Genomic DNA, 17,546 nt, shown 5'->3' with positions numbered 1-17,546 from the left:
GGGCTGTAAATAAAATTTAATATGTCTCTAGCTGACATAAGGGACTAACTAATTAAGGTGATAACTACATTGACATGAAATGCTAAGGTCATAACAGCATATGTATTCTGCATTAAAAACAGAAAAATTCGAAGCAACATATTTTTTGACGCACTGTTTTTATTTATTTCGCTTTTTCTTTAATTTGCGCTGCTTCATCCTTGTTGCTGAACATGCACAAAACTGAATTGTTTTTCTTGTTGAATTTATGTATTTATCCTGTTTTGCCAAGCATAATTTATGCTGGCAGTGCCATCGGAAAACAGCCGCTAATCGCTACAAGCCGCGGCAACCATGGAATATTTCTAGTACGTCGAAAAGCCGCCAGGTGATCGAGCGCAGCAGGTAAGCGAAGCAAGCAGACGCCGCGAAGAGGTGAGTAATGCTTTCGTGATATTTCCAACACTTAATTAAAAGCTAACGGTTCGGCCAGGCGTCGTGTCCCCGAGTAACCGCTTTCGCAGTTTGCCCGAATATAGTCTCCTTGTGTTTTGACGCTAAGGTCGCGTGAGGTAAGGACCTGTTCGCGGCCACTTGATGTGCGAGGTGTTGTGAAGCCTTATCGCTTCCTTGGCGGACGAAAACGAAATGCAATAAGAGACATATGGCTGGTGTACCGTACCAGCGCTCACGGTGCCGGGATTAGGCGGAAGTTCCTCGCTTTCGATCGCATTCGCGGCTACTTTCGGAGCCGCGTCGCCTCGAAAACAGGGGGAACGCATCGGTCTCGCTCCAGCGCTGTCAGAATCGCGATAGCGCGACCTTCACCGCCGCGTCGTGCGGGGATGTACCGCCGTGCTCGCGCCGTACAGGTGCGTTGCGCTTTCTGCCGTTGCTTCTGGACTCGTCAAATTGCACATCACCGCTGCGGACGCGGCAACAAAAAAACTTCGCGCCGAGAGGCGACAGCGGAAATCGCAATCGTATGCGGCAGCATGCGCGCGTCGCGCGCGGTAGCAACTTGCCGTCGATTCCCTCTTTTATCAGCGCGCCGACGACACTTCGAGAGCACTCTTGGCCACCGGGCTTTCTCTGCTTTGATTATCGGTTGGTGCCCTCCTAATGTTTTTCTCGCGTTCTGACAATGAGTTCGGCCTGGCAAACACGCAACTCTGACTGCGCAGTCGGATCAAATCGCGCACACCTACGTAGGTGTGCTGTCGGGGCTGACGACCAGGTGCTCGAGTGTCGGTATTTAACGCACGCTGACGTTGCGGTACATCCGCTTGACAAGCACCAACAGAATAGAAGTGATTTTAACCGTGCGCAACTCTTGCATTTTAGTGCTGTTTTTGCACGCCCCGTACGCGAACATTGTCGTTTACGCAGGCGGCTGCGGCGGCCAGAACACTAACCGGGGCGAAATGGCCAGCAAGCAAGGAAACAAGCAACCCTTAAGCGGTAACTATGCCACTAATTTGAGTTCTTTAACCTAGTAAGTGCTACTTGGTGTCTGCTGACTTGTTTTTAATAGAGTGTTTATTATTAGCACCAATGAATGACTGTTGTCTTAGCTGTCTATGCGTAGTGGTTTAAGCTCATAATCTTCTGCCTTCTAAGTTTTTTTTTTTTTTTTATTTTTGCTAATGAACCATGCTAAACACCGTCATCAGCAGCTGCAGCAGACCTTGCACTTCTGACATTCTTGTCTGTGGAGAGAATGTATTCGATGTATGTGTATAAAAAGTTGACATTCACTATACTTATCAGGATTTATTCGTTATGTGTAAAACGGGCTGTACATATGTTTTGACATCAGTGTCCTGTCAGTTGTGACATGCCCTAAGAAAGTACTTTATATAGCATTGAAATCTTTCGTCCAAGGTAATGTTGGAAGAATGTAGGCCAGCTGTGCACTCGCTACACATGAGCAACTCTTACTGATTTCTCGGTAATTGGACTCAAGAAACGTCACAGCCATATTGAGTTCGTATTTTGCTTGCACATCTGCATCCAAGAACCATAACTAAAAGGAAATGGTAATTTCATGTTTGCATTATTGTTTCTGTTTGTATTGAAATATCCTGAGTGCTAGCTGGGAGTACTGCAGTGTCTGTTTTGTGTAACAAACGAATAAATATTAATGCTACTTTCCCCCTGTATGACCACTTTTCATCTCCAAGTGATCCTCCAAGCTTACACTTCAGAAGTATAGAATTATTTTTTTTTTATTGATTGTAGGCATAGTACTAACGTCTTTAGAACAATGCACTGAAGTGACATTTATAGAAGCCTACGTAAATAGACACAGAAAGCAATTATTAATTCTAGCTGGAGTAATTGATTGCAGTCTTGGAAATCTGTCTGCATTTGTTCTGTTGCAAGAGCCAACATAGATACTGAGATAATTGCTGTTGAAGAAAGAATGTCTCTTCTTTGCTATAAATCAAGTAAGAAAGTAGCGGATGCTATGCCATCCACATGTCAGCACAGTCCAAAAGTCCTGGTGATGGTGGCCATACCCCTGTAACGGGTTGCCGCTGCCTGAGCGGCCATTCTAAGGGCACCAAAAAATATACTAGAAACAAGTAAAAATGGTAACACCTATTACAAATATTAGTGTTAGTGATGTCGATGGCCATTCCGTACGTGCTAGGTGCTGCTGCCCTGATGAGCTTGGGAGAACAGAGCACGTGCTACTGCTGCAAGTAGTGCGTACTGAGCAGTCTAATAAGGTGGCATCAATCAGTGGTTCTGTGAAGGAACGTACAGTATTATTGGGCAACCTGAATTTTTTGAAATTTTATATGCAATGCAATTTATTTGGTTCACTACTAATACCAGTTTTAAACAGGGCATAAAAGACATTATTAGGAGCTGCTTTCATCTTTTCAATGTGGTATCTTCTATGAACTCCCATATTTGCATGATTTGCACATTTGCATAAAAGTGCTAGTCTCAGTAAAAATGATGCTTTGGACATTTTGGAGAACCATTCTATCAGCTCTTAAACTTAACATTTGCCTTTAGATAGGTACCCTTGAGATAGATAACGTCAAGCAAGCATATTATGTAGGGCTATGCAAAATGCCAGATGTTAGGAGATGCTATATGTATATTTTTTGCTGCTTTTTAATATGAAACATGTCATGTGTTTTTGTCCCTACATCTTAATTTGCCTTTCATGATAAAAGGTAACACATATATCAAATGAGTAACTAGCAATCTTGATTGCCTAGATGCTTCTTGCACCTGAGTAATATTTACACAGTACAGGCTACTGCACTGTAATATTAAATGTTTTCATTTGCCATTACCTGGAAGAATGTTGAACAACATACAAGTAACTAGCATGAACTCTCGTTTAATCCAACCACTGGCACAAATATTCACGATCAGTTAGCTATGTCCTTTGGAAGTTGGAAGCATTGGTCAACTATTGCTCATTGCTAGGACTTCCATTAATTTATGCTGCAGTCAATGTGAGATGTGTAATCATTTGGGGCAAACCAAGCAGGTTCTATGGCATTCCCCAGTTAAAGAGACACTAAGGAAAAATATAGATCAGTAGTATGCACCTTTGGAGTAGCACTGTCTTGCAGTAGTTAGGCAGCTTGAAATGCCCGCACTATTTTCATGTCACATCATGGATCTTAGTGACCATCTAGCCAAGATCATTTAAACATTTATTTACGAAAGGTAATTACATTGCAATCTAAAACGAACAAGAACTTGACGTTGTAATGTTTACAAACCTTTTCCTGCCCAACAAGGATTCAGATACATAAATACACAGTGAAATGTTTGTGATAATAGACCCCATGATTTAGGTGTGCAGTTTAAGAAGTTCGACCATGTGGGGTCTTAAAATGCTCTTGTTAACAAAGAACACAGTATGCTGTGGTGCGAACATAAACGAAGGGATATCATTTTCATTGGTGCATTTGCTTTTGGTGCACTTTCTTAATGTGTACAGTTGTGCACACAGCACCTTAAAGAGGTGCTGTGTTAAAGAGGCCGCAGAAGAGAAATATTGAATATTAAATCTGCCTCTGCATTCTTTCAGTAAAAACAAATTGTCAATTAGCTCTGAAAATGATAGTTGTTGGGACACTCCACTCTCTCACATTCCCTTGACATTCGTCTTCCCCACATGACTCTCACACCTCCTGACGTTCAGCTTCCCACATATGGCGAGAGTCGGCGTCATAGTTAGGCAACTAGTGCTCTTGTTTAGAAGGGCCAACGTAAAATGTCTTTCATGAATCTTGAAATGCATTTCATTGGACATGTGCTGCAAGTTTGAATTATCTGTGTAAAGTGTTTTAGTATTACCAGTTGGAAGGTAGACAACTGGACCTTTTCTCTCTGTATCAGTTTGTCATTATTTAGCAAGACCACTTCTTCCATTGTTTTTCACAATGCTTCACATCAGGCATATTTTTCAAGTAGTAGCTGGATAGGTGCTTTCAAATTATGCTAGACCTGAAATAGTAGATGTTCTCATATCTGAGGTTGGCTGTGGAGAATTGTCACATGGAGTTCACATTCTGTAAAACTTCACAGAACTCCTTGAAAAATTGAAAATTTTTGATTCATTGTGCAAATGTATGCATTGATGATTCTGAAGATGCAAAAAACGCGGGAAAACAAAATTTTCAGTGGACAACATTAATCGGCACTTGAAGGAGATATTGCCGGGTATTACTGTGTCTTTGTGCAGAATTGAAGAGTAAATGGCCAGCCTGTTATGACATAGGGCTTCCTGGGAGCAGTGTTTGGCAGTACTGTTCTTCAAGTTGATTTGTTTTTATTGCTTTTATTTAAACCACACTGCGCTTATATGCACCTTGCGTGTCCATTTCAGCGCTCGAGAAGAAAATGATGGAATGTTCCAACCTGTTTGAGCAAAGCCGGGGCTCCAGCTTCGCGAAGCCCCGAGTCAGTGCTTCTGGCACCACCAAGCACAGCTATGCTCCCGGCTTCAACATGCCACGGCCACCGCAGCTCGGACTTGCTCCACGTAAGTGTCAATTATACTTTAAGCAATGTGAAAGATCACGCAGCCAATTGGCATTAACCCTTTCTATACTGCCAGAAATGACAAAACTTATATAGCATTTTCCAGAAACTTCCCAGAAATGGAGTGCGCAGGCAGCCATGTTTTACATTCAAGCACTCAAGCAGCCAATAATATTAAGAAAAACTATGCACACTGTCACTAACATTGACAAGTGTTGCCATCTAGTGGTGAAAAGTGTGACTAAAAGTGAGCTGGCGGATTTACTAGTCATTAGTTCATACTGCGAGGCATGTTTTCTCATAACTACACTCGTCATCGGCTGTACAAGTCTAATCTCGATATGAAGAATTATCCGATTTAGCAAAGCTAGTCAAATGTGTCTCAATAATATCACCATGTAATGAATATACGCTCGTAATGAATACTGTGTATAACAAAGGTATTTTCGTGTTGGATATGACTTTGTTATATTAAGGTTCAACTGTATTGGTGACTATACTCGTGAGCTATAGAGAAAGAGTTATTTAGAACACCTCTGTTATAACAGGTTTTTATTTAAGCAATGATAAGATTGAGTTATCCAAAATTGACTGAAATGTGATTTAAGGTAAAAACTTGTGCATGTAAACGTACATGCAAAAAAAACATATTTTAGGGCTTCTTTCTGCAGACTTCCAATTTTGGTTGATGGCATGTTCTAAATTCTTGTGGATATGACCTAGGCTATACCAAAAATTTATGAAATTTAGTAACAAATGGCAGTGCAAGTTTCATCTAAATTTTACCTTCTGCTGTGGCTTCATGGCAATATGTTTGTGCATTACCGTGAACACGCAACACAGATTTGATTATCATAACTGTACAATGCCAGCGGGAAATGAAGCCAAGGAAAGCATAGGGGGAAGTTATTTGTAGTTTTTAATTGAAGTGTGAAGCTAAATGGTAATGACAGTGGACGAAAGGACAACTTGCTGCCGGCGGGATCCGAATCCACAACCTCCACACGGAGAAAAAAAAAAAAGCACCAGACATGGATGAAACAATACACAATGATTATGTAAGACAGAGATGCAAGTGTTTGTATGTGTAGTACAAAGTGTGTATCTTGCGTTTTATTTTCTATGCAGTTAAAGGATAAAAAGTACGAGGGCATGGGCAGAGACTGAAGTGATTAGCTAATCAGGTCTCCACAGCTCCATGAAAGGCACAACTGGCACAACCTCTGCACGGAGGTTGTGAGACAGAGCACTAAGGCAATTGTGCCTTTTCTGTGTGTTGTACTATAACATAAAAAATTGAATACGAACTAGTCTGAAATGGCACTTTGTTATGGTCCCCTTGTACTAAGCTGTTCAACCTTTTTAGGGAACACTTTCACTTTTATGTATGTAATGTAAAACAAAACTGTTTCTGGTGCTTTGCTTTGTGCCAACAAATGTGCTGTGTTACGTTCATCAGTAATGAACAGGAGGGGTGACACACAAGAGTTTTGGTTTTCTGCAAGTGAAAAGTAACTACACTATTTGGCCTCTGTGCAACCGATATCTTCCTGTTTTTGTGCTTGAACCGTCTCTCTCATATTTGACTCTTGCACAAGTACAGTAGTATGCACTACAGAAGCCAAGGTTAGCGTGGCATTATCATACCACGTGTTATTGTAATAGGTGTCTTTTCATGCCATGTGTACTCTGGTGATGCCCAGCACATGTGTGATGTACACGGTGTGTGTATATATTTGTCAGGCTGCAATAAATGGGGTTGTTTTCTGTAGGCTTCTGCTGGCACACAATTGTGTTCAATGTGGTGTTGCTCTTTTGGGGAAATGCTTCAGTTAGCACACATAATTCACAACTAGTCTAAGTTAAAAGAAGAAAAGTCATACTGTTTCTTGAAAAAAGTAGTAAACAGCTCAGAAGTAGTTGAATTCCAGCCAGAAGAAAACAACTTTTTATTAAAGACTACTGTGAAAGTTCTTTAATGCCCTCTTTTCAAAATGACTTCTTTTTTTAAAGTTTACTCAATTAGTCTGCATTATAGCTAACATGGTTTAACATTGCAGGCAAGAGCCGCTGTTTATCTTGTAAATCCTGTTTCTTGCAAAAAAATGACCTTTGTCCTTTTGTTCTTATCTGCTGTAGAAAGCAGCTGATGTTGGTCATTTCACTTTTGTACATTCTGAAAAGGAGGGTCATTGTCTTTTAACTTATACACACTGCAGAAAGTAGAGGTCTTATCTATACAGCTTTTTATGCATTGTTGAAGAGCAAAGTTGGTTGTCATGCACAGTCTTGCATTGCTGGTTATTCAAAGCTCTGAAAGCATGCCTGTTTCTCAACAGTTATTGAACAGCAAACAATGTTAAACAGGACACAAGGCAATCTGGACAACATGTGTTCTTTAACCCTGCGAATAATGCTCAAGCATTCATTACAAATTATTCTTGTGATGATCACCTCATTGTGAACAAGGAATCTGCACAGATTCTGAAACATCCAAACTTTATTTTTTTTTTGACATTGTTCAATTCAATTTGACATTATTGTTCTACTAATAATGCAGAGGCTGCACCGACCAGCTATTTCCCCATTTGGTGCCAGCGTGGGGATGTGCCCACTGTGTACCGTGACCTGGAACGACAACTGTCGGGTCCCGGCGGCATCAACAGCGCCCTGTTCTGCTCACTGCTGCTGTCATCGGGGCTGTCCCGATCTGCCCTGGGTCGGATCTGGGATATTTGTAGCCGCACTGTGCCTGGGTCATTCACACAGCCTGAGCTGTATGCGGCTCTCGCCTTGGTTGCACTTGCTCAGGTGAGTGATGGCCGTGTTAATGCACCTAGTTGTCCTGAATCTTGCTTGAATAAGAGTGCCAGACATACGTGACTCTTTTGGATTAACCACGTTCTTTCTCATGTGCAAATATCTAGCAGAAGTCCCGAGACGATGGTGCCATCTGTCATTTTTTTGGGTGAAACAACACATACTTTGCCGTAACTGTGATAGATGGTGCCACTGTTTCTTTCCCGCAAGATCTAATTTTATTCACCTGGTGTCACCGCAGACATCACACAGTACTTCTGATTTATTCTGAACAAAGAAAAAAATAATGAACCAGAGATATGGTACCAAATGTCATGCACCATTAAATGCCACTTCTGTGCAAAATCTGAGCCTGAATGAGCCAGCAGTTTTGACGAAAGAGTTCTATAGCTAACGCTCTTATTCATGCAGCTTTCAGTAGTCGGGGCTGTATAAGCTGTATGATATGTTGAGTGCTTTGGCAGCTGTCTGTCCAAATTTGCAACGCACCAGCTTACATTGTACAAGATGATGGTAGCATTACAGACATTATTGTATGAGAGATGTGCTTTAAAGCATTGCATGGCAACATAACAGTTAGAAAAAAGGTGACTGAAATTATGTCACAGGAAGTTGAAATTGTGTGTTTAATAGCTGAGGGGGTAGGTTGGTTTGCATAAAGTGAGCACTTATGAACGGGAATCAGCCAGTTGATGTGCTGTTTACAGGGAAGCTCAAGATTTGAAACATCACATGCATATAATGCACTGGAGAACTGCAGGAATCGTTAAATCATATTGAAAAATCACAACAGATTGACATGACATTAGTACAAAATAAAAAAAATTGCAGCAGATCCAACGTGTCCTGTTGGAATCTATATACAGCGAAGCTTACGAGGCAGTGTTTACGTGCACCATGTCATCTGGCTCAAGGATGCCCCGAATGAGGGGCTCTGCAGCAAAATGCACCTTTGAACGCAACCAGCGTTATAGGGATTGAAAGAGGCAAGCTGGCTTTCTGCGCCATTTGTTTGGGGTACGTGACCTCCCCTTGGAGGCACATATGCGACCGACCGTCCACATGGTTTCCAGGCGGCGTAACGCATGCCCAACATGAGGCCATCTCCTCCGGTGCCCTCTCTCTAGTCTCATTGCGACTCTTCACCTAGCGGCCCCCTCGCCCTTCCACCAGCAGTCGACGACCTGCATGCGCAGGCCGGCTTCCCCCCTCTACCTTCCACTGCTGCGGGCGAAGTAGTTTGAGCCATAGCTCCTAGATGGTGCCGCCGTCCCGCAACCAAGTGTGAGTTTTTCGGCGAGACAGCAGCAGCAGCAGCAGGCGGCAGCCACGGTCAGCAAGAGAGGCACTGACGGGTTCGCAAAGCAAGCTTTGCTTTAAAAAGTGCAACTTTCTGTCAACTTCCATGAATTACTCGAAGTGAAAGCCTTCTTACTTTTTCCTTCCTTTCTTTATATTGATGCATATGGGATTGTCACGAAGGTTTGTTATCTCAGCTGTTATGAAAACTTGCAAGTTCGTTTTTTGGCTTTTGTTCCTTATTGGAACATTTGCATTTCTTGCTTTTCCTTAGTTTCTACATGTTGTAAATTCGTTATATTAATTATAGCGAAATTCTTTGCAGCAGGTGTTGGTTGTTTGCAACAGTGATTTCCTTTTACAGCGATATGGACTGCCTTGTTGCTTTGTGCAACATCATTTTGAGCCAGTCGCCACCATAATAATGCCACCAACAGAGTAAAATTTGTTTGTGTGCGTGTAAAATAGTCAGGAAATTCTCCTTCACTCCATCTCAGCGTCTATTTCATGAATTTGTATAAACATGAACATGAAATAGAAAACAAAAGCAAGATCGCGGGAATCGAATCCCGGCCGCGGCGGCCGCATTTCGATGGAGGCGGAAAGCAAAAACACCCGTGTGCTTGCATTTTAGTGCACGTTAAAGAACCCCAGGTGGTCAAAATTAATCCGGAGCCCTCCACTACGACGTGCTTCATAATCAGAACTGGTTTTGGCACGTAAAACCCCAGAAAGAAGATTTTAAAAACATTGCCAGTGCATCCATCCTTTAGAGATAAATGGCAACTTGAATGCTATTAGCAGTCTATCTTATGGTTGGTGGGTAATTGTTTATGACTTATTTTATATAATGGTTATTGAGAAAAGCGGTACATACCCAGTGACCAAAGATGGAGGGTCATTGAAGAGAGTCACATACCTGGGGGCAAATGCCCTGTGACCCAAATTGGCATCAAATAAGTTCAATAATGAGCAACACACACCCAGTCGCATACCCAGTCGCCCAATTTGGCGTGAAAGGGGGTCATTGAAGTGCACCACATACCCAGAGTTGTGTGCCCAGCGACCTAAGTTGGTCTCACAGTTGATTTTGAACTTGGTGCCCCCAGCACAGCAGCCCAGAGCTCTACCCATTTGACCATGGACTACCTGGTGACCCAAGTTGACGAGGAAGAGGTTAGGTGCGGACATACATAGAGATATAGAGACATACCGCGAACTGGATGCTTTGGCGGTCAACTGGCGCCATACTTCCAAAGAATGCTATTAGCATTAATATATGTGAAAGTTCATTTACTTCTGTGCAATAGATTGGTTGGGCTGGAGCTTCTCCTTTACTTTGCAGCAATGCCCTGATACATTCTTCATCTTTCTCTCCGTTTGCAGAAAGGCTACCCACCCGAGCTGGAGCTGCTTTTCCGGTTACCGCAGCCCCCAGTACCCATGTTTGCCCAGCCCGTGAACAACGTCTGCACTGCTCCTGGTGGAACACTCCCCCAGGCATGGCCAAGCCGGTCTTCGCCGTCACCTTCACCGCCAGCGCCACAGCAGCCCCCAGTAACTTGCTGCCCAACATTCCAGGCCTCGGGTAGCCTCTTCCCGTTGTCCACTGCGAGTCCTTTGCCACCAGCACCAGTGTCATCTGCACCCACCACAACTTATATGTCATCGCCTGCTGCGGAGCCTCTGCTGGGGGCACCGTCTGTTCCTGCTATGCCATTCATGAGCTCTGTCCCCACCACGATTGCGCCGTCTGTTCCTGCAATGTTCGTGTCGTCTGTTCCCGCAACATTCGTGTCGTCTGTTCCTCCTGTGACAGCACTTGCATCGTCTACACCTGTGGTAACGCTTGCATCGTCAACGTGTCCTGTGCCAGTCACGTCGGCTGTGCCGAGGTTGATGGGGCCCCCCGTATCTTCAGTGCCACCAGCTCTGTCATCACATTCGTCGGTGACGTTTGTTTCGGCCACACCGGCTGTGCCTAAGGGGTCGTCTGCTACCTGCAGTTCGGTCGGGGCATCTGGCGAGTGCAGTGGTGCTCTGGGAAATGGTGGTGTGTTTGCTGGCTCTGTGCCATTGCTGGCAAACCATGGCTGCCCGCTGCCTACTGAACAAGTTTTCAAGCACTCCACACAGCCCACTGGTTCAGGTAGGACGATTGAATGCTGAAAGAAATTCTTGCTGCCCAGTTTGTGCCTAACAAGTAGTTCCACTGCGTCAATCTTGTCAGTACGGAGCATTCTTCTTATAAACGATGCAAGCTTCCCTGTACTTTATTTGTCAAATGGGACCTTTATTGTAAATTCAAGTAATGAAGAAAAAGGCATGCAAAAATAGTTTGTATCTTATTCTAAAGCCTTTTTGCGGAGAAAAAATTATCTGAGTGTAACTACAAGCTTGCTTTGAACGACAGAAAGCTGAGCTAGTTGGTAAGGATTCATCATGCAAAAAAGGTAAGGCGTGCAGACACGGACATGAGAAGAGAAGTGGACAGCACAAACGCCGGAAGTGGACAACACAAACGCCGGCATTTGTGTTCGGCGTTTGTGTTGTCCACTTCTCTTGTGTCCGTGTCTGCACGCCTTACCTTTTTTGCGTTATGAAGCTTGCTTTGCTGTAGCACTTTTGCAGGCAAGACCATCTAATGTTTCATCAACAATGAGGACAGTTCATGGGTGTCATTGTGTGCTTGATAAAATGTAGTTTGAAATTATAGCATGGATTGGTCTCGTATAGACTGGCCCAACTCATTTTGGGGCAACCTGAGCCACTCCTTACACTTACTGCTGAACAGTAGATGGTTGGTCACCATGGGCCAAAAAGTGTGCCGCGTACTTTGAGCATAACAATCTTCCTACCTGAATTCAGTTGCAGGTGTGCCATAATAGTAGAACTCTCATTACGTAGAATATTTTTAACATGTGCTGCTCTTGGGGCCTGCACATGTTAATGTTTTTACTACACAGCTTCAATTTTTGGTCGTGCTCATACCTACTGCATCGCAATTGTGTGTTGAATGACACTTCAGTTATGGGCATGACAGCATCTGTATAACTTTTTATGACCGAAATGTATAGCTCATTTAGCGCGAGCACCGTACATCAAACCATCCATAACAGCAATACTAAGCTTGATGCTCACTGAGACTGATACTCTTTAATACTAGTGGTGTTGAGAACAAACATGCTTACCTTTTAACTTTTTGTTGAAGTTCTTCTCAGGCTCAGGAACTTTAGCTGATAGGCATGCCTTGTCAGGTTCGTAAATGCAGTTCCTTGATGTTCTTTAATTTGCTGCTAATTTATTAAAGCATCACATACTGCATTTCATTTAATGTAACGTCACAAGTGTAAGTTCTGCTCGGTCTAATGTGCCTCTGCATGGATGGATAGACTTAACGGTTTGGAACACCTGTGTGGATCTGTAAAGTCTCCATAATTGCCTATGTTAACCGCATTTTGTGCACTGCTTTTATGGAAATATGACCTTGTAGCAAAAAGTTCTTAGCTGTCTTTTGCAAATTTAATTGGTATGGCAGTTAGTCGTATCAGGAGTGTTCTTCTCAATGTGAGTACCTGCCCTCTCTCCTGTTGATAACACTTGCAGCAACTCTGCTATGTATTGCATCTCTCATTTATTTCTTACCCCAACTGCTTTCTTACAAAAGTGGGCAGTTTTAGTGAAGTAGATTCGTGGGATCACTCACTTTCTGGCGCAGTGGCTTCATAAAATGTGTTGCAGGGTCCACTTAACATAGCAGCGTAACAGTGCCTAGGACACCTGCTTCATGCCAAATTCACTGTGGCCGTCGTTTCTTGCATCACATTCATGAAGAATTAAATGGTCCTATCTACTTTTGCTAATTTTCACCTCCCATTGACGACTAAGTATCAACAATAATTTTTTGCTGATCTTAAAATCTCAGCTTCAACGCTGTCTGGTGTAACAAACAATGCAACCATTGCCGTGAATCTTGGTTTTTAGCGATTGAATGGTACCATCACCTTTGGATTTTGTGATACAGAACTCTATATTAACTGCTAAGACTTCCTCTTAGGAGAATGCATCTAGTGTGCTGCAAACACTTTGAATGCCCACTACACAGATGACAGAAATGCTATACTAAAACTGTATTGTAGTTGTGATAGCCAGTTGATCTGATGGTGTGCTTTGTTTCTTTGCACTAGGAGATTTTGACGACGACTTTGATGACTTCAAATCAGCACCAGAACGGAGTCATTCACAACAGCCGCCGCCTCTTATAGCCGACATGCCAAGAATGTCTGCTGATGAGTCACCGCTCGCTCAACCTGTCTTACCCAACAATACTGAGAAAGTAAATTCGCTTCCAGACTCTCCACGGTTAAAACCTCCCAAGATTACGACTGCGAATATGCATAATTTGCAGCTATCTAAGCAGCGAAACAACATTTGTGAAAGCCCTAAGGCGCCAAAGACATTTAACTTTGGCCTCAAAATCAACTTGAACGCTCTTATGGCTTCGAAACCCCTGGATTCTCAGCCTGCTCCTGCACAACCTCCTCTTTCTGCTCCGTCAACTAACAGTAAAACGGTGCCGGAACAGGTACCAGATCTGGATGATGATTTCGCTGATTTCCAGACAGCATTTCCTGAAGATTCCAAGCCATCTGTGCCCTCTGAAGATCGGTACAGTGTGTTCAAAGAACTCTGTGATGATGGACCGTCATTGTGGAATGTGATGGATGCTCCTGCAAGCAATGCAAAGGATGCAAATACAAGTGTGGACGCCACGGACTCTGGTAAGGCTTAGTGCCTCTTGATATCCCATTCTGGGCAAACTATCCATTTTAATGAGAATGGAATGGCTCAAAATGTGGGCCAAACAACTCTTGTGTGCCTGAGCCCACTAGAGAATAACTGTCGTGTGTGTTTGACGGCATCAACCATGCACATAAGAGCTTCAGTGTGCGAAAACATTTGAGCTGAACTCAACGTCAAACACGTTTAGACTGTGTTACATTGTCATTTCCTGTATCACAAAGCTGACTTCAGAAGAAGAGCAGTCGTAAATTATTGCAATAATTAAATTGAGCAATATGAGTTACTGGGGCATATTAATTGCTGCTTTTAAGAATACTGTACTTGAACTTTTGAATTGCTGATACCTTAAATTTTTCTCTCTCTCCTTTCCCAAAATATGAAGCTGATAAGTTAAAAAAAAAACAAGAATTAATTTATTAAGAAAGCAGTGCTGCGCAGACAGTTAATAAAAAATCTAATTGTCATTCCCTGGGCGTATCTGTTCATTGGCATTGCATTGTCTTGATGGTAATGGGATGTGCTTGTATGTAAAAGTTAAATTACAGATAATTAAAGTAAATTAAAGATAGGCTTGAAATGTATCAACACACCTGGAGTACTCTGTGGTCACTTCAGAGCGTCTGCTTGCCATTCCATTAACTTCGTCAAACCCAGTGTACATTCCCGTGGGCAATGGTTTCCATCGTTTAGAAAATCAAACAAATCGTAACCTAAAGTATTCGGGAATAGCATAAAAATATATGCCGGTGATACCATATGACAAGCGTTCAATCATTTTATTGCCATTGGTTATTTAGAAGATTGATGAGTTAGGTGAGACGTACTGCTGTAATGTTACCGAAGATGAAAAATAAATATGTATAGTACATTTCAAATGTCACCAGATGACGCAGAAATCTGAACTCAAAAGTGAAGACAGCATATTGGAATGTGATGGTAAATCGGTCTGTTTAGGTGAGCAATGGATGCATTTACCTGAACAAATTGGAGAAATGGACTCTTTGTCCACATGCGTAGAGGTACATCGCAAGAGACATTAAGAAGAAATGGAGTCGGGGCAGGACATGTAATGTGTATAGCAAATAACTAGTGGTCTATTAAGAGTCACAGAATGGGTGCCAAGAGAAAGGATTCATTGTCTGGGTGGCAGTGAACTAGGTTGTGTGATGAAGTTAAGGATTCATTGTCTGGGTGGCAGTGAACTAGGTTGTGTGATGAAGTTAGGAAATTTGCAGGCAAAAGGATGGTGTCAGCTGGCACAAGATAGGGGTAATTGGAGATCATCGGGAGGAGCCTTCATTCTTCAGTGAACATAAATAGGCGGATGATAATGATTGTAATGATAATATAAGTGCTGATGTGACCATGTGCCCGTGTTATTTGAACAAGAAAGTAGTTTTTCACTTTCATGAGAGTCCTGTGAACAATGATAAGACATTAAAATGCATTGCATCCCCAGGATGTTATTTTTGGTGTAGGTTTAGCCAAGGACTCCAGAACGTTTTCGGGAGTTGGGGGGGGGGGGGCAAGTATTGTCGTGTTTGTATATTGTGTTATTTTTTCTCAATATTATCAATTCTTACTTTACATTTTATTGTTTTAATAATTCGTATAATTTTAATGACATCAATTATTAATGTTTTATTGCATTTTAGCCGTACTAAATTTTACATTTTGCATCCTCGCTTATTCTGCATTGGTAAACACTTTAAAAATGGTTGTAAATTTCAGAAGCACTGAAAACCTGCGTAGACCGCGCAAATGACAAAACGGGTTCGAAAGCTACGAAAAATCGTTTTTCATATTTCTCCATTCGCTCCCGCAGTGAAGCAAATGTCAACTGACGCAAGTATACAAATGTGTTCTGCAGCTCTCTTGTGCACGTGGAGGAGGAGAAGGTGTGTCAGCCTCCTCTGGGTCATTCGATTGAGCAAAAATATTTTTACGGCGCCTCAGAGCGCTGAAAGTTCGCTCTCCTGAAGCAGCTGACGCAGGCACAGAAAACACGAGTTGCAGGTACCGGACAACCTCGTCCATCTTCTTACGCATATCTGCAGACTTCCCCTGCAGAATTTGTAAAATGCGTTCACTTGCGGCTGGACCCTCGTCACGCAGGAGCGATTGGGAGAAGCACGAGTTGCGCTGAAAGCCTGCTGATGTCAAAATCTACAGCATGTGCTCCTAAAAGCTAATTTCGGTTGTTTGCCGCGAAGTTTCGACCTTCAGCAGCGTCAGTCAAAATGCGCTCGAGGCTAACCAGCTGCTCCATGCCAGGCTGTTCAAATCGCCGTCAGATCTCGCTGGTAATACGATCGATAGCGGCAAAAAACTATTTTCTCTGTGACGACTTGCCATCAAGCGCTGCAGGTTCCTCAGGCTTGTATGTGAATTGAAGCCTTTTGGGCGGCTGCGAAACTCGGGGCACACGAGGTTCCTTTAGACCTAGCTCGTTACTCTTGAGTTCATCCGCTACCATAGGACGTCAAATGAGGCATCAAACCGCAACCTTGACTAGCGGTCACAAAGAGCCTCTGCTGCTTCTATGGGTTTAGCTTCTATGGGTTTAGTCCCTGGGTTTAGCAGCCACTTGAACATTGAGGTGGTCCTAGTAAAGGTATCCCAAGTAGTGCATCTGATGGCACTTCTTTTTAAGTCAACAAAAAAATTTTGAAGTTGTCTCCCACTGGTCTTGAAATTTGCATCATGTTTTCTCTTTGCTGCAAAGCCTCTTGGTGGCAAATATAAAATTCATGGATGCCAATGTTCCTGTGCCAATAGAAGGTTGTATATAGGGAGCCTACACTGCTTTTACGTTGTGTTTACTCACCACTGGGTGAAAAAATGTTTTCACTGCTATGGCAGCCTCATGCAGTCTGTTTTCGGTATCGTCTCTTCGTTATGTCTCTTTCTGTAATCGACCTGCTTGCTGTCTTGCCGTGGTTGCCGTGGTTGCTCAGTGGCTATGGTGTTGGGCTGCTGAGCACGAGGTCGCGGGATCGAATCCCGGCCACGGCGGCCGCATTTCGATGGGGGCGTAATGCGAAAACACCCATGTACTTAGATTTAGGTGCACGTTAAAGAACCCCATGTGGTCGAAATTTCCGGAGTCCCCCACTACGGCGTGCCTCAATCATATCGTGGTTTTGGCACGAAAAACCCCATAATTTATTTATTATTATTATTTTTTGTTTTTTGCTGTCTTCACATGGCACCGAGAAGCACATCAACACTGATATGTTTACTATATGGCTACCTGTGCTAAGTAACGTTGTGAAAGGTGCAATAATAAACAAAAATATTCATTACATTAAGTCCACACAATCTTGTTTGAACATTTCAGTAATAGCACCTGTAGTGAGATGAGGTGTTTCTATTCTTTAAAAGGAAGCTGTATGGCATGACTTCCTTACTCAAAGGTTACATGGGTTATGCAGAAGTGTCCACAATAAGCAAACGCTGAACCAATTTAATATAAAAAGTCAAATTCTAGCGTCTGTTCAGAGTATTCCTCTCATTAAGGGCCTAAAGTTTCAGAGAAAATTGGAAAACTTGTAAAAGCTTTTTTATAATTTTACAGGTTACTGCAATTTTGTTAGTAGTACCTGTTAGCACTTCTAAACATA

General features: G+C 42.8%; 1 protein-coding gene across 3 annotated transcripts in view; it reads left to right on the top strand.

Moving 5' to 3' along the window:
- The first annotated feature begins 305 nt into the window (after window positions 1-305).
- The window catches only part of LOC119433229 (synergin gamma), a 30,761-nt gene continuing 13,520 nt past the window's right edge, over window positions 306-17,546 (top strand). The window contains exons 1-6 of one of the 3 annotated variants that reach the window (XM_037700381.2): window positions 306-414; window positions 1,369-1,440; window positions 4,847-5,002; window positions 7,562-7,812; window positions 10,507-11,269; window positions 13,308-13,901. In XM_037700381.2, coding sequence (XP_037556309.1) covers window positions 1,404-1,440; window positions 4,847-5,002; window positions 7,562-7,812; window positions 10,507-11,269; window positions 13,308-13,901 — 1,801 coding nt within the window. In that variant the 5' untranslated portion in view covers window positions 306-414; window positions 1,369-1,403. Of the gene's footprint in view, window positions 415-530; window positions 552-1,019; window positions 1,087-1,368; window positions 1,441-4,846; window positions 5,003-7,561; window positions 7,813-10,506; window positions 11,270-13,307; window positions 13,902-17,546 lie in introns of those variants that run through there. The other 2 variants (XM_049658561.1, XM_049658560.1) reach the window with 2 other exon arrangements.

Source organism: Dermacentor silvarum, chromosome 11 (assembly GCF_013339745.2).
Source record: "Dermacentor silvarum isolate Dsil-2018 chromosome 11, BIME_Dsil_1.4, whole genome shotgun sequence".
NCBI classification, from domain to species: domain Eukaryota; kingdom Metazoa; phylum Arthropoda; class Arachnida; order Ixodida; family Ixodidae; genus Dermacentor; species Dermacentor silvarum.
This window is presented reverse-complemented; position numbering and strand designations above follow the sequence as displayed.